This window comes from Chiroxiphia lanceolata, chromosome 20, assembly GCF_009829145.1.
Source record: "Chiroxiphia lanceolata isolate bChiLan1 chromosome 20, bChiLan1.pri, whole genome shotgun sequence".
NCBI classification, from domain to species: domain Eukaryota; kingdom Metazoa; phylum Chordata; class Aves; order Passeriformes; family Pipridae; genus Chiroxiphia; species Chiroxiphia lanceolata.
In genome coordinates, this window is record NC_045656.1 from 11,751,557 (window position 1) to 11,774,842 (window position 23,286).

The 23,286-nt window shown below is 42.5% G+C and overlaps 1 protein-coding gene and 1 long non-coding RNA gene across 2 annotated transcripts; one reads left to right on the forward strand and one right to left on the reverse strand.

The window, feature by feature from the left end:
- Window positions 1-112: 112 nt before the first annotated feature.
- On the reverse strand, window positions 113-16,185 carry SMTNL2 (smoothelin like 2). Its single transcript, XM_032707300.1, has 9 exons — window positions 15,754-16,185; window positions 12,086-12,173; window positions 11,097-11,342; window positions 10,353-10,406; window positions 8,735-8,810; window positions 6,572-6,742; window positions 5,884-6,001; window positions 4,419-4,570; window positions 113-2,862 (listed from the first exon to the last, which is right to left on the reverse strand). Exons 1-9 carry the CDS (start codon window positions 16,156-16,158, stop codon window positions 2,736-2,738), a joined length of 1,437 nt encoding a protein of 478 aa, XP_032563191.1. The 5' UTR covers window positions 16,159-16,185; the 3' UTR covers window positions 113-2,735.
- Window positions 16,186-16,326: 141 nt separating this feature from the next.
- LOC116796584 lies at window positions 16,327-22,295 on the forward strand. The gene is made up of 3 exons (XR_004360421.1): window positions 16,327-16,577; window positions 18,419-18,483; window positions 20,124-22,295. It is a non-coding gene; the product is annotated as an uncharacterized LOC116796584 (long non-coding RNA).
- Window positions 22,296-23,286: the final 991 nt, after the last annotated feature.

The window sequence follows — 23,286 nt, forward strand, 5'->3', positions numbered from 1 at the left end:
TATATATTATGCCAACTTATTCTCTTTATCACTCATGCTAAACACGTTTCCTGTCATATATACATACATGCTCTCTGCATTTTTTTAAATAATAAAAATACTGAAAAATCCATTGGGGCATACATTATATACTTTAATTTCAATTTAATCATACAATCAAGTAGTCGAGGTTATTCATATAGATCAGATCTCTTAATGCACAAAGCTGTAAGTTTTTCTAAAATTATGTCATAGCACTATCTCCCTCATCTTCTTACACATGAAACACTAACAGTTAAATTCAGCTTACAGTTTTCCACTTTCCTCCAGTCAGTCTGCTGGCAAGTACCGGGTATCTTTACCATCACCTCTTTGAAGTGAGAAGACTTTAGAAAACCTGTACAAAGACCTTCCGGGTAGCTGTGAAAACAAGCTAAATTACAGAAAGGGTGTAAATTCACCCTGGTGAATTGGCAATAATTTTACTGTCTAAAACTTCCTTTATATAATTACATGCTACTAGGCCTAAATTGGCCAAGCACTTACCTGTGACTTTAGCACTCATATCACACAGTAAAATCATCCATGCCCTGGGACTGTGAAGAAATGCCACGTATAAAGCCAGTATTGTCCCTCTTGTGGTAGCTATGATGGAACTTGGCTCTGCTAGTCAATAAAAAGTATTCAGGTGTATTGCGGGTGACAGCCATGGACAGATTTCTCATCATGCTTAATCCAAACTTCTCCAAACCATAAGTACAGTGTGTTTAGCCTTACGAGGCATTTGGTAGAGCTCCAGGTGCACACTCACTCCTCAGAATTATGGCTGTTCAAGACAAAGTAAAAAACTGAAGACAATGGCAGTTACATGGCTAATATGAACAGCTCACCCAATCTCTGTCCACTTCAATGAAAGCTGTGAGATTTACAATACCAAGGATCCTGCTAATTTGATTAAGTATCTTTCAGATCCTTATATTAAGTGTATTTAAGTCTCTCAAACAGTTGCCACAGTGTCACAGCAACAGCATAAGCTACACTTTAAACAGAACCTGATGATACACACCTAGAGCAGATAACTTATACTTTGCCTTAATACACTTTTGGTGGTTTTGTTGTTGTTGTTTCCTGAGACTGCTAATAAAATGGTTGCTTCATTCATGGTTTCTGAAGTAAACTTGACTAGAAAGGGAGACTGAACGAAAATCATATTCCAAATGCAACTGAACTTCTGTACTTTTTAAAACTGAAATTCAGAGCATCATGAATAGAACTAAAATCTTCTAAGCAAAAGCTCTGTGTTGTTTTCACTGATTGGTTATCTGTCACTTCATTCTAAAGCGATGCAACAAATCTGAAGAGCACTTGACATATTTTATTATAAATGGTCATCAATACAGAATCAAAGTAATCTTTATAAATATCTACAAAAAGCACAAGTGCAGGTTAAAAAACATTCTCTAGCATGAGCAGAGGGCTTCTGGCTTTCAGTTTTTACTTTTTATGAGCCTGTTCTTAGGGAAGAAATAATTTTAAAAGGCTTTTTTAAAGTATGCTTTCTTAGTGGTTTTGATTTTAACATTCACTGTGAAAACAAGGCTCTGTTGATTTATCAAAAAGAAAGCCACAAAGAGGGATACACGATCCTTTTGTCTAGTAAATCTGGAATAATCGAACTGTATTGTGGTTTCAGTGCTAATGTAACTGAAAACTGAAAGTAGTGCAAGGCATTTCAAGACACTGATATCTTTCATACCTTTTTCGTGTATTGTCTGTCTACCTCTGGGTCAGCATGAGGACCGAACAAGTTGTAAAGAGTTCACTCCCATCCACACTGGAGAGCTGCTCTCCTCCAGAGTCCATGTCTAAGCACACTACAGCCTTGTTTCTATTCCAACTGTTCAGAAAGGTTTGTACCTTGCCAGCTCCCACCTACGCTGTAATCATAAATTATGCAAGCACACAATCTCATATACAGAGCAGCTATTGCCATTCTTCATGATCAAGAAATTAATCCAGGGATGCCAGTAGAGGCTTTAACATGCCTCTAAGCAAATCATTTTAGATGTGCACATTACAGACAAACGCCGGTGTGCAACTTGGTAGTTATTTGTCAGCGCAGGCAGCAGACCAGAGGTTTTGTTCTCTTTATGTTTTAAGAGAACAAAACAATACCTGTTTGATCTCTGTGCATGTGTGCTGGGGCAGAGGGGCAGGGTTGCAGGAGAGACAATATTGCCCTAGTGGTTGAATACTGTAGGTTATTATTTGCTAAACAGAATATTCCTTGTCCATCTGCTATTTCTTTCGTACTATGCTCAACAGAGAAATGGAAGTGAAGGTGCTATCTTCTGGAGTTTTACCTGCATTTTTAAGAGGAAACACCTTTATAGCAGAGTTACTTGTCACTGCATAAAACTGTGTCCCCAACCTTACAGAGATAGGAGCAGCAAATCAGCTTCCTGTGATCTTTAATCATAAAAATATTAAAAATCCAACCTACTACAGCACCAAAATGACAGCATTTGCCTTTGCCTATGTTTTTTCGTATTTTTCAAACCTATTTCCATACATGGTGATGTGATCGACACTTCAAGGCACTGCTCACCAACACTTCAGTCAGCCAGCCACACAGCTGAATGTAAGCAAAGGGACAGTAAAAAGCAAGAAATAACACTGTGCTCCACTTGCAAAATGTCATTCTTCCCATTAGCACACTGTACTTGACCCTTCTGGCTGGAGAGGTGTCGATGCTTTTATTCAAAATGTCGTAGGTGGCTGTAGAGAGACTGGACATAGGTGAAGACACACATTGGGTCTGGCTTGTGACCCATCATCAGCATGTCATCCACTTCTATCAGACGGTCACAATGAGCCATTTTCCTGCAGTAACAATAAACCAGATACAGCAAATCAAGAGTTAAATATGAGGCCTGTAGCTGCTTCCAAGATTCATTTGCTGCTCTGATTTGAGCATCACTGAAACATTTAAGAAATGCTGAGGTTTATCAGCAGCCTTTCATTTCACAGTGAAATGAGCAAGGTCAGGTTGGAGATTGTTATTTTTGTGAGCATGGAATGTTCCTGTTCTTTCCCTCTCTTCTTCTATACTGGGATCTGATCTGAAGCCCGTGTATGGGTTGGTTTTTTTTTTTTCACTGACTACCATTCACATTCCTGATATCTCTACCATGTAGCCCAATTTCACATTAGTCTGCCCATGCCTCAGCTTCTGGTTAATATATAGCAAGTTCCAAAAGAATGGAAAAACACAGGAAGAGATGAGATGTGCCAGTTAAGGCCCATGTGGCTGTGAATTGTTTGTTCTCCACCACCTCTTTATCTTAAAGATGTGAGTGACTAGGACATCACTCTCAGATGCTTAGGTTGGAGAGCAGAAGCCTGACTGAATCTGGACCAGCAGAAAGGAACAGATTTAGACCTGCAGAGGCCTAAATGAAAAATCACAAAGGTGGGAAGCAATTTGATCAGCAGAGCTCATACTGGGCTGAACAGCAATAACTGAGAGAACAGGCTTTTCTGGCACTTGAAGAAAACAGTTTAAAGGTAATCACAGCTATAAATAGTAATTTCTGTAGATATTCTCACCTAATGTTTCTTATGTTGTGTGCATGTTGTCTTCTCCTCTATACTTACCATTATACATACATTGAGGTAGAACACTACAGTTTTCCTTTAAGAGTTCTAGAGTTTTACTTTAGAGATCAATCACTTTCAACTCACTGACAAGCAACAAAATTTTTTGATAAATATATGTGTGCATATAAAAAACCTTGTAATTCCTAAATTAACTCCTTTGCTAAAGGCTGTAATAAGGAGAAACAACATTATGCTAAGAATTTTGAAAGCTTTTTTCTGAATGGCAAATAGCAAATCCAGTTCTGTAAGTTACCGCATCAGCCACGTATTCCCACTGCCTGTTAGTATTTGGAAAAAACGTACCAAACCCAGCTGTATACAGATGTTCTTACTCTAAGAATCATGTTGATACTAGCTCAAGAAAGTTACTATTTCTGACTGACAAGTTAGCACTCATAATGACTTTAACAAACAAGTTAGCATTTGATGCTATACAGTATCAAAAAGAAACAGGACAATGTGTCTGAGGGTATTAGCTCTGTCCATTTTCAGAAGTGCGGTCACCTGGTCAAGATATTGAGAAGCTCTCAGTCTTGATCTCTACCTACACCGAATTCAACCTTCATTCTTGTTCAGGCAAAGTAATGCATAGAGGTGAAGTCTCCCACACATTCTATGTTTCTTCTGTGCATTTGTCTATCCTTTTTGGCATGACACACGCAAGCTAGTGATATAGGTTCTACAAGAACAGTAATTAAACTCTTCACTGCTGCCCAGTGCTGCCCACTGCATTAGACTTGAACTGGAAGCATTTCACAGAGAGCTAATGTGGTACTCACTCAGCCATGGTGAAGGCCAGTTCAAAGTTCTGCTTGCGATTAGCTGGGTCAAGCTTATTATAATCAAAAGCTTCAGGAAAGAAAGAATGCACAAGAGCACAGAATGCCATCCCATCATTCCAGCTTGAGGAGAAGTTCTGGAGATCAATGTGCTGTCATGATGAAAAAACCAAACATGTTAATATTGCACGGGGGAACAAATAAGAGCAGCTGCTTCTGCTCAGTGCCATTTTCTATTCTTCTCTCCCACTAACAAAAGCAACACAGTACAGGCTTTATATTTTTCATCCCTATCCACTGCATTATTGGTATTCTGGGAAAAAAAACCAGAGCACTTAGCAATGAAAGCCTTTTGCCTGAAATACCCAGATGCAAAGCAGACACACAGTCAAGGCCCCTGATTAAAAGCCCACTGAAAATACTGTGAAGAATGCTGTCAACATCAGTGAGCTCTGGAGCAGGCCCAGTGCACCAGGATTTATAACTGAAGAACAGTTCATTTTGTGGCTGCGAATAACGCTAGACAAGGACTATGCTTGCTTGCTTTGCCCAATTCAATGCCTGTTTACACACGAAAAGGCAGAAATATGGGAAGAACTACACCTACTGCAAAAACTGATTCTTAAAACAAATTCTTATTGTTACTTTCAACTGCCACAGTGAAAAGAAACATATTTGTTCTCTTGTCTCATGCTGCTTTCCTATCATAAAACCGAAGCCCCAGCTTTTCTGGTAAGCAATTAACAGTAATTTTCATTAGTTCTGCTTATGTATAGTATTAACGTACAGTTCAGCAATAATTATGCAACCTTTTATAGTAATGTTGAAGAACATACTACACACACAAATAAACCTAGAAAAAAAATCTATTTCACCTGGAAATTGCTTTGGCAATTGCAGTTTAAGGCCAAGTAAAATGAATAAAATCTCAACCGTTGCATTATTTTAGTTACACTGACGTTACCTCATAAAAATTTGCTCATGGTGTGATTCAAATTCAACCATTTACTACAAATTCCCTTATTTACTGGTAATAGAGAGTACTTTGGTCAGCTGTATAAGTACTTTGGTCAGCTGTATAGCAAAATGGCCATAGTCTCCATGTACTGGCAAAATGTTATTCAGAACTTTCCATATATAATGAGAACGCAAAAATCACAGCCTGCAACTAAGAAAAAAAAAAGTGTGAGTGTATACTGAAGTCTATGTCCATAAGCACAAAAATGTAGGCTTTCAGAAAAACACTAATGCATTGCTTTAATAGACATACAGAATCTCACTCATGCAATCACTGCCTTGAAGTGCTGCCCATGCAAACCATGTTTGTGTTACCCACGCAAAAATGGATGACCCTGAGGAAGTGAATTCATTGTGTAACATATTTTACGTTCACTTTTTGAGTATTTGTTTTTGGCAAATTCTCCCGAAAAAAAAGAGAGAGCTGAAAGTGCTGGCATATCTTCACCTTGTATCCTATGGTTTTTGAGCGACACCAGTCTAACAGAATTTGTTTAATGCTGCTAGCGCTGGCAACCCCAAAACTCAGCGACCTCTTCAGCTTAGCTCTGGATTCTCCTTTTCCTCTGAAAATTAACAGAGACCAGAATAAGTTACATTCTAGAAAAACTTAAACCTACTTGTCAGGAACATCTATGCAACCTTGCCCAGGTCAGCCCCTGTCCAGGTGATATTTGAGAAACATGTTGCTGAAACTTCGACTTGTTGTTCCTGCAAGAAAAACTAATTTTTATTTCACTAAAGCCAGGATTCCAGGCCCTCTTCTATTTAAATCATACTCCCATCATGATGCATAAAGAAGAGTCCATACTTCTGGTCCTCGATGAATGGCAACAGAAGTCACTACAGTCCCAGCCTCTTTATAATGACAGAGAAGGCAGCTGTCACAGAACTCTTTCCTGAAAAAAGGCACCTGCTTCTTCAGCTGAACAACTCCAAAGCCAGAGGAATCTGTAGCTGTGAATTTCCAGAGCTCAGTCTGTGAAGTCAGCGAAGCTTTATGTGACCTTGTATTGTCCCTTAGCTCAAAATCCTACATGGAGAGAGTCCTCCCACCCAGCTGTACTCTGCTGCTATTAATCAACAAATCAGTTTCCCATTAACAAACCATTCTAGAGACAAGGAGTGTGACGTACTTTGCATCATCACGTTCAAATTTCTCAAGAAGTGCTTTCCTGGCCCGAGTTCCTGAAGTCCGTGGGAGCGTCTGAGACCGCACCAGTTCCCGTCTCCTTTCAACTGGGCGATGCGCAGTGGGAGGAGAGGAGCGAGAGCTGGGGGTCACTTCACAATAACCATCAGTGGCACTGGAGAAACAGAACATGAAAAAGATGCGGCTAAACAAAAGAGTAACTCTCTGCAGTCCCAGGAGTCAGCACAAAGGTTCAACTACTGCCTACTCTAAACTTCCCAAAAGAGTCATTTCAAGAGGACCTGAATGAGTCAAAAGCGTTTTTAATAAAAGTAGAATTTTTATTGACACACAACAGCACTTAAGTATAGAAGATTCTGAGGTACTATTACAAATAAGACACAGCTGAACAAGTCACAAGCACCTTGTACCACTGAGCAGAACAACAATTAAAACAGTTTTAAGAAAAAAGAGAAAAAGAAAAGAAAAATAGAAGTTGTGCCCACACAGGAGCACTAAATCCCTTTAATTTCCAACTGGAAATTTCCTGGAGAGTAAGTCACATTTTAAAAATGGAACCTGAAGGGTAAATCAGGAAGTAGTTTTGAAATTTTTACTTATAGTGCAAGAATTCTAAGCTCATGTCACTGTTGCTTCACTGACTGCAAGCCAGTAATTTCATCAAGAAATATAGGATTATATTCTAATTAATTTGAGCCCTAAACTGCTTCATCAGCATTAACAAAGTAAGTCACACATCACACTTGGAAATGCTCCCTATGACAAGAGACGAGGAAACAGGCAAAGAGCAAAGACATCAGTGTCACAAGTTAATTTCTGATACAGATCGAGGTCAGAGATGACACCAAGTTCTCTTGCGTGCTCAGCATATGATTCAGATATGGAAGTGCTGATTTTGGAACCACCTCAAAAGAAATGTAATGCCTAATTTGGGATTTTTTTCAAGGCAGATGCAAGCCCAATTGAAAAGATTTAAACTGGCTGCTCTTCCATTTTTCTCGATGGATAATTTGCATGCTGAGGATGCCTGGATATGCCAGGAGTAATTGTGATACCGTGTAATCCTATACTAAGCAACTGCAACTCTGAATTAATCAGGAATGTGTAGTAGTCCTCAGCAAGGCACTTATCTACAAATTAAACTCTAGGCTAGCCAAACCAAGGATATTTGATGGCAGTCATATGTTGGTTTCCAAAATTAAGTCCAACGTACAAATTTCTACACAGCTGAGTATTTTTAAAAGTGTTTTCGAAAGACCTGACAACTTCTTCCTCCAAACAAAAATCCACTACTGGCAGGCACTGGGAGTCTTCCTGATTAAGACTGTGACAATGTGGAAATCCACAATTAGGTCTACTTGAAACTGCTCTACAAAATTTTATCCTTTCTCATCTCTGTTCCACTTAGCCCACAGGAAAGCTCACAGCCTTTGACAGGCTTATAATACAGCACCAGGAATTCATCTGTTCTTCAGTACACTGGTGGGGCAGCCTGAAGAAGCCCCCTAAAGAAGAAACAAAAGTGCTAAGGTTATGCAGTGCTGTGATCACGGGCGAGATGTTGATGCACAGCCCACCGGATGTGTCGTGAAAAGAAAGGTGTTAGGATTAACCAAGATACGGGTCTGATAGAGGAATCAAAGGCACAAAAGGGCAAGTTGTGCAACGGATTTAGGGGGAACGAATGGTCCCGAAACTAGACATACAGGATCATATATACAGCAGGTTGCTGATTTTCAATGAGAAGTACGATCAATAGATACACCTGCTATGTTTCACCTGAGAAGACTCAGGGTATGTACACAAGTGCTGCTGTGTTGAATGAAAACTATTATGTACATCAGTAGGATGGTTTCAGTACAGATAGTGTGATTATTCCAGTAGTCATTGATCGGTTATTCCCTGAAAGTAGAAGAGTGGTTAAGAGGAATATGCCTGTTTACTTGTTGATGGACATAATACACACATTAAAACTATTACCTAGGTTAATGTAGGACAATGGGGCAAGTACGTTAATGTACAATTATACTTCTAATGGTTAAATACAGCATCTGGGACTAACCTGCTCTCCAAGCCAGCGGAACACCTGTCCCTTGAGACTGTATTGACCACAACGGCCTAACAAAATGTCATGAGAAATACGTACCTTTCACCAGTTTTGGTTCCACTCTGTATCCCATAGCTCACAGTTGAGACAGATTTAGTGACAGAAGTGGCATTCTCTATATAAAAGCAGAAGAGACAAGATGCATTATGGCAGAAACTTTCCTCGTGTGCTTTCAAATAATTTCCTGATAGATACACACACACTGATTTTTACTCACCACACTGAAAAGCTGCAGGCCTCTAACTTCCATATGAACTAATAAGCTGGGGAGGGGTTTTCCCCAGGGGTTCAATTTCTCTGTAAAATTGTTGTACTGCAGTGCAGGTGGTGTAAACATACCAGAAAGGACCGTGAGAGGATGCCTTTGATAAAACCGCACCGGGAAGGTCAGATCATTTCAGGGCCTTGGGCAGAACTCAGAGGAGGGCATGGATGTTTCAGTTAAAAGGAAAGATGCTACAGCTCACCTTGCAAAAGTCATTCTGGCAGACATAGGGAGTTCTGGGGAGTCTGACATAATTGAGAGCATAATTTAAATTACCTAATTTCTACCAGGAAACATTTTAGTCTGTAAGGTAGAACAGATTCAAAAGTTGTAAAGGTGGCTTAAAAACAACTTTGCATCTTCCTCCCTCCACCTCTGAGCTTCTACCTTTAGTACTTTGCCACTTAGAGCCCAGCTCCGGACTCCAGTTGTACCCTACAAATGCAGAAAAGTGGAGTGTCTCGCCCAGTTTTACACACTGAAGCCAAAATTTGTTGCATAAGCTAGCAATTTATTTCTTTAAGGCTCCTATACACAAAGAAGAAGGACTGGTATCTCAGAAGCAATCCAGCCTGATCACTGTCCAAATTACTCTCTGGAAAAGCTGAACTCTCTCCACTTCTTACAGAAGGGATCCAGATCAACTACATTTCTCATGTAAAACACACTGGTAAATACCAGCACATAGACGTGACAAATTCATGACCACTAACAATTGCCAGATATTTATGCAAATCTCAAACGCTTTAAGATAAGGAGACTGTGATGCCTACTCTGGACGGGCTACATCTTTTGTTAAATAAACCAACACTTGAGACCACTGTGAAATGCCATCACATCGTGCAGACAGTAACATTTCGGTGACATCAATCAGAAGTACTTTTGGATAGAGCTCAACTCATCTACTTCAACTGAAATCAGAAATTCTTAAGGCATTATGTCCTTTGACACATTCATATTACAAAGGAGACTACTCAATTCTATCCTGCTCAAAGGAATTTGCTTCAGTACGGGCACACTGTTTTCCAACTGCCCTTACCTTGTGTACAGTCAGTTTTCAACTGATCAGCTCAAATCTTGACTGCACAAACTGTCTGTCTGCCACACTTTTCTTGTACCTATGGTTTCCAGTGCAGAGATTGTCTAACAGTACCCATGTACATCCACATACAAATAAGGGTGAGTACCCCTCACTCCTAACTGACTGAGAATCTGACACAGTGGAACAAGTTTTCATGATTCCCTGAGTCTGCACACAGACTTGTCAGCAATTTTAACATTACCATGCACCTACTAATCAGAACTACATGCTCAGATCTTGAACCCCCAGACAAAGAGCATAGAATCCCTCTCAATTTGTGTTGCATAAGGGCATATTGATAGAACACTCACCTCCAGTGGCAGATGAGTCCACTGTTCTCACCGTAACTGAATTCCAGTCCTTCACTGTATCAGCAGAAAAAAAAGACAAAGGAAAGTTTTGCTACATTCTCAGCTTTAATAAGATAAAAGTTAAAAGAACAATCTGCAAATAACCCCTATCTCTCGCTGGCAATTCTATCTGGTTTCCTTCTGTAATTTCTGACCCACATAAATAGTCCAATTTGTAAGTGTCACAGCTCAAGGATGATTGACTTCAATACGTTTTTTTTTTTAAACCCTCAATTTAGGTATAAATGAGATTCTGCAGTCACTCTGACTTGTGTATATGTGTCAGACTGCTGTCAGTCATTTCTTCCTCCAAGTGACTATTGGAACCTGTTAGCCAAATAAATATCTGCCTAACTTCTCAAGGGGCCTCAGGTCTCAAAGCACTAAAAGCTCCTGTAAATTTCATCAAAACAGCTGTGTTGAAGAGGTTCGGTAACTTACTGAATTTAGTAACTGGGCTAGAAGATAGGCTTCACTAAGAACTCAAATATATTAGGCAGTAAAAATTCTCAGCAGATGCGACATTAGAGCCTAAAGCTCCAGCTAGGACCCACAATTTTCCAAACCAGAGTGTCTCACAATGGGATACATAGCCATAGAAGCAAGGTTTCAGAATTACCACTAGGTCACAGGACAATACTCACAGCACCAGTTGAAGTAAGGAAATGGGATGCACCTTCAGCAAGTCATTTTTGTCTCTTTTACCTGGCTGGTTGGAAGTTTTTACTGCCATTGCATTTTTGCTCTTGCTCTGTCCCAGCAGGCCAGCAGATGCATTAGTTGTTCCTGTTGAACAGATGTTTTCTCCTGAAAACTTCTCAGATGTCCTGGTTACTGCAGTAACGGGAAGGTGAGGCATCTGTAGGGTGACTGCAGGGGCATGGGCTTCAGGGGAAGAGGAGTCTGACATCTGAAAAGAGGTCAGTTCATGGCAGACTTTCACCTGACTTCCTGAATAAAAAAAAAAAAGGAGAGACGAAGTAAATTTGTTTGTAGATTTGTAACAAGTTACAAACCGATTTCCATGCAATAGCTTTATTTTACAAGTCCTTGAAATTATCCCACCTTGTTCTCCCTGTGGAACATTGTACCACTTACGCTGCAGAAACAACCCTAGTGCAAGTGATCCTTGCAGTGATCGTACTTGTTCTACATGAATCTCAGCAGGAACAATGTCTTTAGATCATTAATACACAAGTATCTGCATTTGGTAAGCTACTCCTGTTCCTCTGTGCAGCTCTCACTCCCCATCTCCTGCCCTGGGTGAGGAGGCAGCATGTTTATTCTTTTCATGGTTTTATGAAACACTGTATAACTCAGTTTTCTCTAAAATGCAGACAGTAAGTCCTTCCTCAACTGAAAGATGATGGAAGCGGACAGGTAATTTGCGAGATGTTTTGGGATGCAAAGCTACAATGGCACCCAGAATAGCAAGCCTTACTACCACTAGTGTCCAACATAATGTGACAGTAATAGCCTCTAGCTCATGAAACACCATAGTGCATGTTTAACAATTAAGTTAAAGTTTAAAAATTAAACTCCTAATTAGGAAGTAAAGTATTGGTGCCACAGGACAATATCCATGTTGAAACCATAGTGGATTCTAACACTCCCAACATGTGAGACCTGCTCTACGCCTGCCAGAATTAGGTATTTTACAAGTAGTGCTACGTCATTTCATGCCCTGTTCCTACCTGATGAAGATCGATATCCATTTTCAATGATGGAAGAACTAAAAACTCTTCTAAACTCGGGTTTGTGGTGGTCATCCAGGTCCACACTCTGTCAGAACAGACAACAGACATGACAGCTAAATTTCAAACAGCAGCAAAAGTGAGCAGAATATCTAGAAACATCTGCCAAGAACAGGCCTTCCTTGTGTCAGTGACCACAATACAAGAAGGGAACAATTACCTAACCCCAAGAGCCAAGGCTGCAAATGGAGCACTGGCAATGCAGGACTTGTATCAATCTTGGCACACTTGTCCTCACAGACTCCATGTACCTACAAGGTGTTACCTTTTGATAGATAAAGGTATCACCATCCACTGTGAAGATGATAAACAGAAGACTCTGCACAATAATGGAGAAAATGACTGAGATTGCAGGAAACAATGCTCTGCAATTTTTTTCCATTTGCTGCAGAAAAAAAGTACATTATGAAAAGACATTGTAAAAGCAATACACAAAGTAAATACAATCCTAGAACATTACAGCTGTATTATAATCTGTAACTTCTGTAACGATACCTTTTTTCTGAAAAAAGCATCAATTTTCCCAATAACATCTGCCAGTATAATTCCAGAAAACTCAGCCAAGAATTTTTTTTGGTGGTTTGGTATGAGGTTTTTTGGTGGTTTTGTTTGTTTGGGGGAGGCATGCAAAACACTGTGAGGAACTATGTGATTTTTTTGGCTGCAGTAACTAAAGAAAGAAGAAACTGCTTCACGTGATTACTTCAGTTAAAAAAACGTAGCTCCCAGAAGCAGCATCTACAAGCAAGAACACGTAAATTATATCATTAATAATGTTCATTATGTCTACCCAGGTCATCATGTCTCATGCAGTTACTCCCAGGCTGACTAACTGTTGGGTGCCATCAGGTCACCACAGAGAGATATCAATGGGTAATACTTGTTTCGACCTTCACAGGTGTTCATAGTCAGCTATTCATCGCTCTGCTGCTGTGACCAATGCAGGCAGATTCTCTGCCAGCAGTCTGTCCTCATTGTACAGAAACTCTTCTGACAGTATTAAAACAGAACACCCTTAGAGTATTTTCAGTCCTCCCTGTTAACAAAGGCACCATGCTCAACCACAAAAACTATGGAAATATCATTAAGTTTAAAGCTCCTGCCAAAATACAAAATCTGATCAACAAAAATTCTCAGTAGTGCAGCTATGGCTCCAGGATCCCAATCTGAAATTAATTCTTCAAACATCCCTTATTTTCCACATTTGTGCAAGCAACTCTCAGATTCTGGCCTGGTTAGAGAGCCAAATTAAGGTTTGGTATCAAAATAACAGAAAGACTCAGCTCCAAATCAGAGTGGCTAATGGCCATTTAAAATTCCACCTAAACCAGCATTTAGACTGTTGTATAGCAGCTTTCAAGGACACCATAGTAGAAATTGCCCAGATTAGAATTAAAAGGACATTTGTGTCCTTACTTCTGAACTGCGCTTGGAACTCCCTGGATTCATTTTTTTTTAAATTAAATTACTTTGAAAAATAATCTAGCAATATTAGAAAATAATGTTTCAGACACTGAAGATACTCAGAATCTCTGGTATCCAATTAATGCTGCATCAACCACACAGTAAAAAGGAATTCGACCAATAAATCTTTTCAGAAGCAGAAGACACATTTGATTTGCTACTATTCCCAGGTCAGTATTACTTGCTTATTATATCTCATACTTACAGAAGTATTTTCTAAGACTAGAGGTGTCACCAATTTTATCACAGGTACTTGTTTATCTTGAAACATGGAAATATCTGGAAATATGGAAACATACATAGTGCCATTTATGGTACTCTGTTTCAAATGCTTTGATCATATAACCAGAAGCTGCAAGCAACTGAAGGAACACTGTTCATTACAGAGAATCTGGGTGACCAAGAGCAAGTGACCAAGGCTTGCTCTTTCACCAATTCAGCACAGCCACATCAGAGCCTGATCCACAAAACTATGTTTTCACTGCACATGTTTGGCTTGTACGGCTCTAGCTGCACCTCCCATAGGTCTCAGTACTGACATTCCCTCTCGGTCAGCTATGCCAGCTTGGGAACTTCTCCAACCTAAATTGTTGGGAGGGCACTGAAGAACCGTCAGTACTTAAGTGATTTTCCCTGAACTCTCAAAGCAAAACAGGAAGGTTCCAATCCAAACAGAACCTCAGACTGTGCTTTAAGGCAGACCGATACTCAAAGCTGGACGTTGCCATAACACTGATGCAAGACTTTTTCACAGACTGTGAAAACTGACACACTGCAGTGCAGACAGTGGTGACGGAGCAGGTGGAATGGTGTGAGGGACCACAATCCCTTGTCCCTTCCATGTCATTTAGCTCCCCTCTGTTCCCTGAAATACAAACAAGGATGTGGATGGCTCCACGGAACAAAAAGTTGTAGGTGTGCTGCTTACCTTTGTCACATGGGGCAAAAGGCAGCATTTGCTACAATTATGTTGGAACAACGTATCAAGCAGCAGCTTTACCTTTTCATTGCCCAGATGTGGGAAACCCTATGCCCCCATTTGTAAGTCAGTAGGAATTAACAGGGCTGGAATGCAATACAGACTCTGCTTGTTCCTATACCAAGTTTAGTGAATTTAATTTCCAAGCCTAGATAGACCACAGACCATTTTTTTTTTTATCTTCAGCAGTCTTAAAAACCCCTTAAGACATGGCTTAATCAAGATTACATAAAATAGGCTGTCATCTGTGAAAGCCAAGGTTCTAGTACTCCAGTTTTATGTGACTCAATCACAATGTACCGTCTGGCTGCCCCCTCCTGGCATCAAGGATTGCACAGGAGCTCTCAACTCTTCCCGCAGAGACAGACACATAGAAAAAGTATGACATAAAACATTTCAGTACCAGATGAGCTTCCCACTAAGTGGCATTTCTATGCCCCAAGTTACAATGCTCCACTACACCGGAGGAAGTTTTATCACTGGCAGGAATGTGTATGTTTGTGCAAGTTTAGGTCATGGAGACCACGACAGCTTGTGTGAGGCTGCCAGGGACAAGCTGCAGCAGTCTGGGACAATGGCTATAAAACAAAACTGTCTCACTGCAGGATGCTGTTTTAGGATGCACGGCTGCCGGGGCTGCCTCGTTCAGTGCACACCCCTTCAGAGGCACAGATGTAACCTCAGGAGGCAGCGGTGGAAGAAGGAGGGAGAATGGGTGGGGGCACAGCCTTGTTCACGTTACTGCCTGCTATATGCTATTGTGCTTTGTGAGCTTGCCAACTGGCAAACTGCAGTGCTGGCACACAGATCCCTCTGAATCGAGTCCAGAAAGGATACGCAAATATTCACGTACATATGTATACTGACAGGTGAGACTGCCCCATCTTCTCTTCTTACTTCTAACCACATTGAACTGACAGGTTACTACCACTCTAACCAAGATCCCAGTTTGACCAAACTGTGCCACAATCAGGTAAGTCTCCATATGGTATCACGGCCAAGACCATTTCCCAGAGCACCTCCCAAAATACCACTGACACTGCACTGCAAAAGAGGAACCCTGCGTCCCTAAACGCTCCCCCGTGCCAATGCAGAATCTGGCATGATCCGTGTACCCTCTTGGCCCTCCCTTCCTCCCGCCGCCTCTTTGGCAGTGACTACTTACTTGGCTCCGGCCAGGGACCGCTGGCTTGGCATGGCTGGCGAACGCGCCGTCGGCCGAACCCTGCCCCGGAGAGCCGGCCCCCGCGGCCTGGGGGCTCTCCACCGCCTCGTCCGCCCACTCCTGCGGCAGCCCCGCCGACCGGCCCAGGGCCTCCACCTGCCGAGACAGGCGCTCCAGCTGCGCCCGCAGGCGCCGGTTCTCCTGCTGCAGCTCCGAGACCGTGTGTGCCAGGGGGCTGGCGAGGCGCAGCACCTCCTCCACCTGCCGCCCTACCCCCTGCTTGAACAGCTGGATGTCCACATGGATCTCCCGGACGGCGCCCCGCAGCGTGTCCTCGTAGCGCTCCAGGGCGTCGCAGACGGTCTGCGCCTCCCGGCCGTTCGGATCCTCGGTCTCGCCGGCCATGGTGTCCGCAGGCTGCGCGGGGGGACTCGGCACCCGCGGGCGCTCGGGAGCCGCCGGCGTCACACGCCCGCTCGCCTCCCCTCTTCCCCCCGTGCCTCTCGGTGGCCCCAAGCCCGGCCCTACGCCCGGCCCCCTCCGCGGCGTCGGCAGGAGGAGCTCCGAGGGGCACGGGACGCGCCCGGCGGCGGCTGCGGGCGGGACGGGTGCCTCGCTCAGCGCTCACCCGCTCAGACAGGCAGATGTAACTTCAGGAGGCAACCATGGAAGAAGGAGGGAGAAGGGGGCACGGGCTTGTTCACAGCTGCCCAAGGACTTGAAGACCTGAGAGAGCCGGTGGTCTGCAGGCGGGGCCACGGGGGCGACACGGCCCGAAGCGCGGGTGATATTTGTGGAAAACCAGCCAGAGCAGAATCTCTCGGGTGGGTTCTTTACTGCAGCACAAGGCAAAAAAGCCCCACAGAAAGAGGGAATCTGGAAGATATTTTAAGCAAATGTGCACCATGAGTTAGCCTGTCTGTGTGTCAGCACTTTATGCCAGGTAGCTAAAAATTCTTGGGTGCCATACAAGATTTACCATATTACTGAACCAATGCCTCTTTCTCTCAGGAACACTGCATTCATATGCAAAACCAATTCACTTACAGACACATTTAACAGCATCCTAGTCTCCCAGATGTTTTCAGAACACTACAGAGATTATCCCTGCTGGTCCGTGTCACAAGCTTCCAGGAGTTAAGCAGGACAAAAGATGCACACTGTAATTTAAAGATTTCTGCACTTGATAGTTTTTCAGTGTACAAACTTATACTCCCTTGTATATACTTGTATGTGTGTGTTTGTATGTAGTATTTACCCATTTATCTAAGCTACTGCTAACTTTAAATACTACTTTATATCTTAGTTGTTTTTTTTTTCCAGGACCACTGTATGCATTCCTTCTTCCTTTCCCTCCCTTTACGCCAAGCTCTTCTGTGGGACCTATTTTACAGCACCAAAAGACTGCTGTAGAAAATTGCCAATGTCTTATAGCACAATTACTGCTTTCTTACAGTCATTACAGTCACTTTCTTACAGAAAGGAGTCATCATTTAACAGCTGTCAGCAGTTGTTCTCTTGCAGCAGCAAGTAGCTGAGCCTGTAAATCTAGAATGAGAAGGGAAAGTTGGAGAAGTTCTGCCTCAACTTTTAACCCCACCTCCAGGTTGGAAAGGGTTTAAGTCACTATGTGTAAAACCCTAAAGCAATAATAACAGAATTCAATTACCACTAGCACATAGGTAATTTCTTTACATATGCAACCATATCTAGAAATAATATATATGTGTGTGTGAATATTAAAGTTGACAGCTCACGGCTATTAGCTAACGGTACTAATACTGTCATTGTTTGGAAGATATTCCTCCCTGCATGGAAAATATTTCCATTTTTACAATATTTTTTAATTACTAAGGAAAGCTTATACTTTTTCGCAGAATATTAATCTTGGTCATTTGTTCTAATCTGCAAAGCTTATTGAAAACAGCTGAAGATAACAATCGCTCCATGTGGGCTAAGAGCCAAGAAGCCTCAATTGTTTCATATAACTGACAGGCAAATTTTCTGTGTCATTCTCGCTTGGCACCAGGAATTTTCACAACACTGAGGCAGAAGGTAAGAGGGTGCCTGCACGAGGCGTGAGTCCGCAGATGTACGTGCGATCACAGATACCCACAGTCAGCAATAGGAGCAGTCATTCCCTGATTTGTGCAAGGTATTTCAGCTCCTTTGGCCCTGTTCACTCACCACAAGAAGGACTAAGTCTCCGTTACACCTCAGGATGCCAAGCCCTGTAGAGGGTAACATTTAAGAGACAACAGTCGCTGCCATGGCTGCAAACTTTGTTTTCTCACTGCTGATCTTGGGTATCTGAGGCCCAATCATCCTCTCCTTAGCAAATGCTGTCTGATCATGTGTCTGACAGCATTCCATGGGCAGTTCCAATTCTTTCCAGATCAGAGTTCTAGCTTTTCATGGCATAAAGCAACCTGATACTCTGGCCTAGCTCCAGCTTACACAAGCCAAGGGGAAGACCTCAGCAATGGGACATTTTTTGTCAGCACCTGTCTCCAAGTGCTCTGTTACAGAAGTGGAAAAAGTCTACAGTCACTTCACTCAAACCAGTTTCTTAATCACATCTCCTCTGTAGCACCTGCTTTATCATGCACAGCATCTTAAATTGTGGCTTATTATTTTCCATAGCATTCAGCTAACCCAGTCTTAGCATTCAGCTAACCCAGTCTGGGGGCCAGAGGTGACACCACTTGAAATTCTGAGACTGAGACAGAGGTGGGCAAAAGTGAGAAGTAACCGTGAGTTTCATGGAAATCTGGTGCACTGTGAGAGTGACCCAGGCTAAGGGTCTCACAAGCAAATCTTTCAAAGGGAAGATGAAAACTTGCTACTGCAGTAATTCACCTTTGGGTTTTGCATTTGAAAGGAGCAGGGTTGCCCAACACTATGGGAAGGCAGCAGCTCCACGGTTATAGCATCGTGACGTCATCAGGCTGGGGCACTGCTGCATGGCTTTCATGGCTGGTGTTCTTCCTCTTTGGAGTTGCCAAAAGGCATACAAAACTCCAGCTAAAGTGTTCCCAAATTGGCTAATTGGAGTCTGTTTTTGTCTTCATTCTAAGCATCTAGAGATTTTCAGAAATGTCAAGAGACCAGTATGAGGCTGTTCTTGCTCATTCCTCTGGTGTAATCTTCCACTAGGTACCCCACTATCTCACTCTGCATTCCATTATGGAATTCTTCAGGGCTCTTTGACCATTTATCAGACCAGGGCTCGATAATGGCTTTTCTGTCTGATAACGGTGGGTGATGAGCTCTTCAGAAATCCTTCATAAACTTTACAACACATTCCTGTGCACCCTATAAAATTCCCAGTTTGGATAGTGGCCTGACCAGTACGTTTGTTTGTCTCTTTTCCTGACCAGGGTTCCCTTTCTCCCAAATGCTCTGCTTTTCTGGCTTGTTATCCTTCCCAGCTTGCTACGAGCTGTCCCTCTCTTTCTTGTTCTACACCAAGATTCCATTATGCCTCCTTTTAGGAAGGAGATCGTGAGTGTTAAAACAGGCTCACGATCTGTGGCAAACCTGTACAAAGTTGATACTGTCCCAAAGAGAGAGCAATCAGCTTTATTCTTTCAACAGGAGAGTTTTAGCCCTTGGCTGCTATGGCATTTTGGCCTGTGTCACACAGGTGACACAGTTAATGTTCATTACGTCACTGATTATACCCAGCAATTGTCAGTAGAGTCAGAAATTTACCAAGGGCAGCCATGTAATGCTTGCAGTACAATTTCTGAAAGGCTGGGAAAGACTTCTACCACAGATAGAACCTAGACCTTGCACGTTCACATTAAACACAATGGAAGGAATGATCTGAAGCTCCTAATCAAGGTAAATATGCATATGCTATGCTGGTAATTTAAAAGATAAACGGCAAATTCCAGTCTCAGCTATAATATTAGCATTAATGTGGAATTATTCTATCAGTTCCTTCAGAGTTACTTGTTATTTACAGTTGTGTCTCTAAAATCAGATTGCAGGCCTCGGTCTTGATTTTGAAGATTGCACATACCAAATACAGCATTTTTTTTCTCTCTCACAGGGCAATAAACGAGTAACAAAGGAAGGTCATCTGTATCTAGGCTTACGTGAACATTCACAAAAAGAGGCAGAGAAAAACATTTGTGTTTTGCTTCATCAAAAACCTTTTATCCCAACTGTTACTCATTATCAGAGAGCAATGAACATGGGGATGTGTAGAGCAGCAGCGTGCTTACCCATGACCTTGCTTCAACTCCTTTTATATAGAACCAAGTTCATAACCCATTTCTTAGATACATGTACTTCTTACTGTGAGCAGAGTACATCACTAAGTTCGTCAAGAAAGCTAAGGGATTTTTTTCCTTTCTTTACAGACAGGATGGAAACAGAGGCATTTTCTGAGGCGATCTGTGTACAGCACCAGTGATTAAACTGCTGGATGAGAACTCAGCTTCATACAGTTCCCATTCAGTTTTCTAGCATCAGGCTGGAGCTTTGCCTCTCTGCTGTTTCAGCGTTTGTCCTGAGGAGGACAAACGCTGTGCAAGGAGGAAGCTGGAGCAGTGCACCTATGCATGCATGTCCCTCGCTGCCCTAAGATACGTCCCTTAGCAAAAAAATATTTAAGACTTCCCCGATGGAATTAAAGTAATACAATTTTGTCATCCTTCACCCTAAAAGAAGAGAAAATACAGGGACCTTTCGTATGCTTCTGGTTTTCAACTTTCCCACGAACATCAACATCAAATCTTTCCAGAGTCACCCTACCCCCATCCCTTATGATGCATTTAGAAAGGTGGTGTTTTCTTCCATACTTTGCACAACTGTGGAACTGGCAGTTCCTTTACCTGTATCCTGTACTGCTTGGTACAGCTTGGAAGCTTTGCTTAAAATTAGCTTTGCAGGTAATACCCAGAAGAGTTGAGGTGCCGAGCAGAATAGCAAGCATTTGACAACTGTTATCCTGAAATCAGTGGAATATACGATGCCGTGTTTCCAACCCTGCTACTGTACTCCCAATGAGCTTCTTAGAGCATAGACCAGCACTGGGCTGCCCACACCAAGAGTGGGCAGTCTGTGTGGTGGGCAGCAGTACATGCCTCCTCCTACACGGGAGCTTGCTCTCCTGTTACAAGCAAACCACAAGCTATGTGAATGTGATTAAGCAGTAGCACTCGGTACCAGCAGTCAGGGCCTGAAGCTTACCTTTCCTTAGAGTATATGCAGAGTAAACTAGGCTCCCCTTTGAAATAACTGTGGCTATCTTCACAGATTCCTTCGCTAAGATTCAAAAAGCTCTCAGGCAGTTAAAGAGTGGCTCACACAACTAGGAAACACACAACTTTGCTCTGAAGGTTTTTAGCAGTCAACAGAAATAGCACTTGGTAAAGGTCAGCAACTCATCTTTCTAGACCTAATAACAATAACAGGGCCAGCAAGGTTGTTCTGTGATGATGCCCACAGTGATTTATGACCTACAGGGGCTGTGTTACAGCAGGAGCAAAAAAAATCCGCAATACTAGTTGCAGCTTGGAGGAGTTAATAAAACCTGCAGCTGAGGGTAGGGAAGGCTACTCTGCCCTTGTTAGCTGATCTTTCTGTGTGGCTTTTAGCAGGTTACTTCTCCCATAGAGAATTGAGATCCAGGGAAGCCAGAGAGTTTGGCAAGAAAGCTGTGAAAAGACCAGGAAGCTCAGCTCCACTTTCAATCAGTACTTGCAGTTACACTTTTATAGCCTGCAACTAGTTTCTTTTCACATGTATTTTGTTGGTTGCAAAGAAGAGGTGACAAAATTAACAATCTGTGGACTGAATAACTTGGCTGGGGGAAAGGCAGGGCAGAGTTGCATGCTGGAAGGACTGCTTTCTAATTTTGTGCCACAGATGGGACAGATGGGAAACTACTCCTGAGAGCTAAATGCAATGTAGAGTTGTTAACTTGCATCTTTCCCTAGTACATGTGACACTGTAGCATCAGGAGTGAAAACTGAGCTGAAGAATTACCTCTTATCAATCAAATGACAAAAGTGTGAAGGGAAAAGATAACACCCCCCCACCAAACCCTCCTCTTGCCAGCTAGACCATTAATGGGACTAGGATCTCTAAGAGGCTGAAATAACAATTCATCCTCTGCACTTAATCAGCATGGCTGCAGAACTGATGTGCATAGAAATGGAACTAAAGGAAGAACAGCAGCATTGACAGCCACGATGGTAAAAGGATAAACTTGCCAGCTGTCACCAGCTGTCTTCCTATAACCCAAGTAACTGTCATTGAATCCTCTCTGGAAATGGGACATGCTCCACAGATAGCCTTGTCAGTCATGCTGTGTTTCTAAGGGTAAGCTCAGCCTCTGACTATGTCATAATTCTCTTAAGAAAGACAATAACTGGCTCCAAATGAAGGCTATAAACAGTCAAGAAGCCCTGACTTCTCTTCAGAGTGGAGACTGGCTAAGTAAATGTGCAACGCAGAAAAGCCTGTGTGGGAAGGATCCTTTGGCTGCGTAGCAACATTACACAGGCATATTTTGTGGCAGGAATCTGGCACCCAAGACAGTGAAAGCTACACTGAAACAACTCTTGAAAAAGCTGGGTTAACAGCCCCGTCATGACTGCCAAATACCAAGAAAGGCCACTGACAGCTAAAGGGACAGCAAGCGTCAGTCTGCAAAACCCTTCCAGTGTCCAAGAGAGAGCACAAGCTAAATACTACTGAACCTAGATTCCATGGACTGTGTCTTAAGTCAAGACACAGCACAGAGGCAAGTCAAGTAGGCTGCAAGGATCAGAACAAGCAGTACTTCCTTCAGCAGTGGCTCCTAAAGCCACTTCCACACTGGCACCACCTACTTTTGCTCACAGCAAAAGTTGCCATAGTCACAGCAGCTGTGTGGGGCTACCAGTTACTTGGTTTTAAAAGAAAGTTCTTCTTGAGTGTTTTGTTTTACGTTTTTCTTCTCCTGTAGTGTAAGTGTTACTGGTAAATAGTAGAAAATCAAAGATCTGATCTGGGCTACAAGTGTTTTGTAGATGAACTCACTAGTAGAAATACATCATCATCTATCATCTGTACTAGTCATAGTTCCTTAGCTATACCGATTCTCTCCCCTCCTTCAAATAGAATTAAACGTTTGTTGTTCAAAACCTCTTGAACCGTTTGAGTGTCCTTCTTATTTGGTTTGATCCCCCCTCGAGTCTCCGAGAAACCTCGTCAGAGGAAAGGCAAAAGCAGTAAAAAGAGAAATCGCTGATGCTACCTGACGGTGAAGGCGAAACACTGAGCGTGATGAACGACTCGTCGGTGACACCTCCTGACCGCCCGCGGCACTGCAAATAAAAACTGCGCATCGCCGAAACCGAAGCGGAAAGTTTGGGCAACAAACGGAACGGAACTCGCGCCTGCGCAAAACAAAAAGCGCTTCGATCACGTGGTATGCCCAGGGTACATGACGACAAACTCGCGCATGCCCGATGACTGTACTGTTTCTACTGAGTTCTGCTTTTCTGGGATCAGTTTGGGAAAATCGTGTGAAAT

Coding starts and splice junctions, on each gene's coding strand:
- SMTNL2 (XM_032707300.1), bottom strand. CDS start 16,158: ATGGCCGGCGAGACCGAGGATCCGAACGGCCGGGAGGCGCAGACCGTC. Junction 11,343..12,085: donor TGGATATCGATCTTCATCAG/GTAGGAACAGGG, acceptor TTTTTTATTCAG/GAAGTCAGGTGAAAGTCTGC. Junction 10,407..11,096: donor AAAAACTTCCAACCAGCCAG/GTAAAAGAGACA, acceptor CTGCTGATACAG/TGAAGGACTGGAATTCAGTT.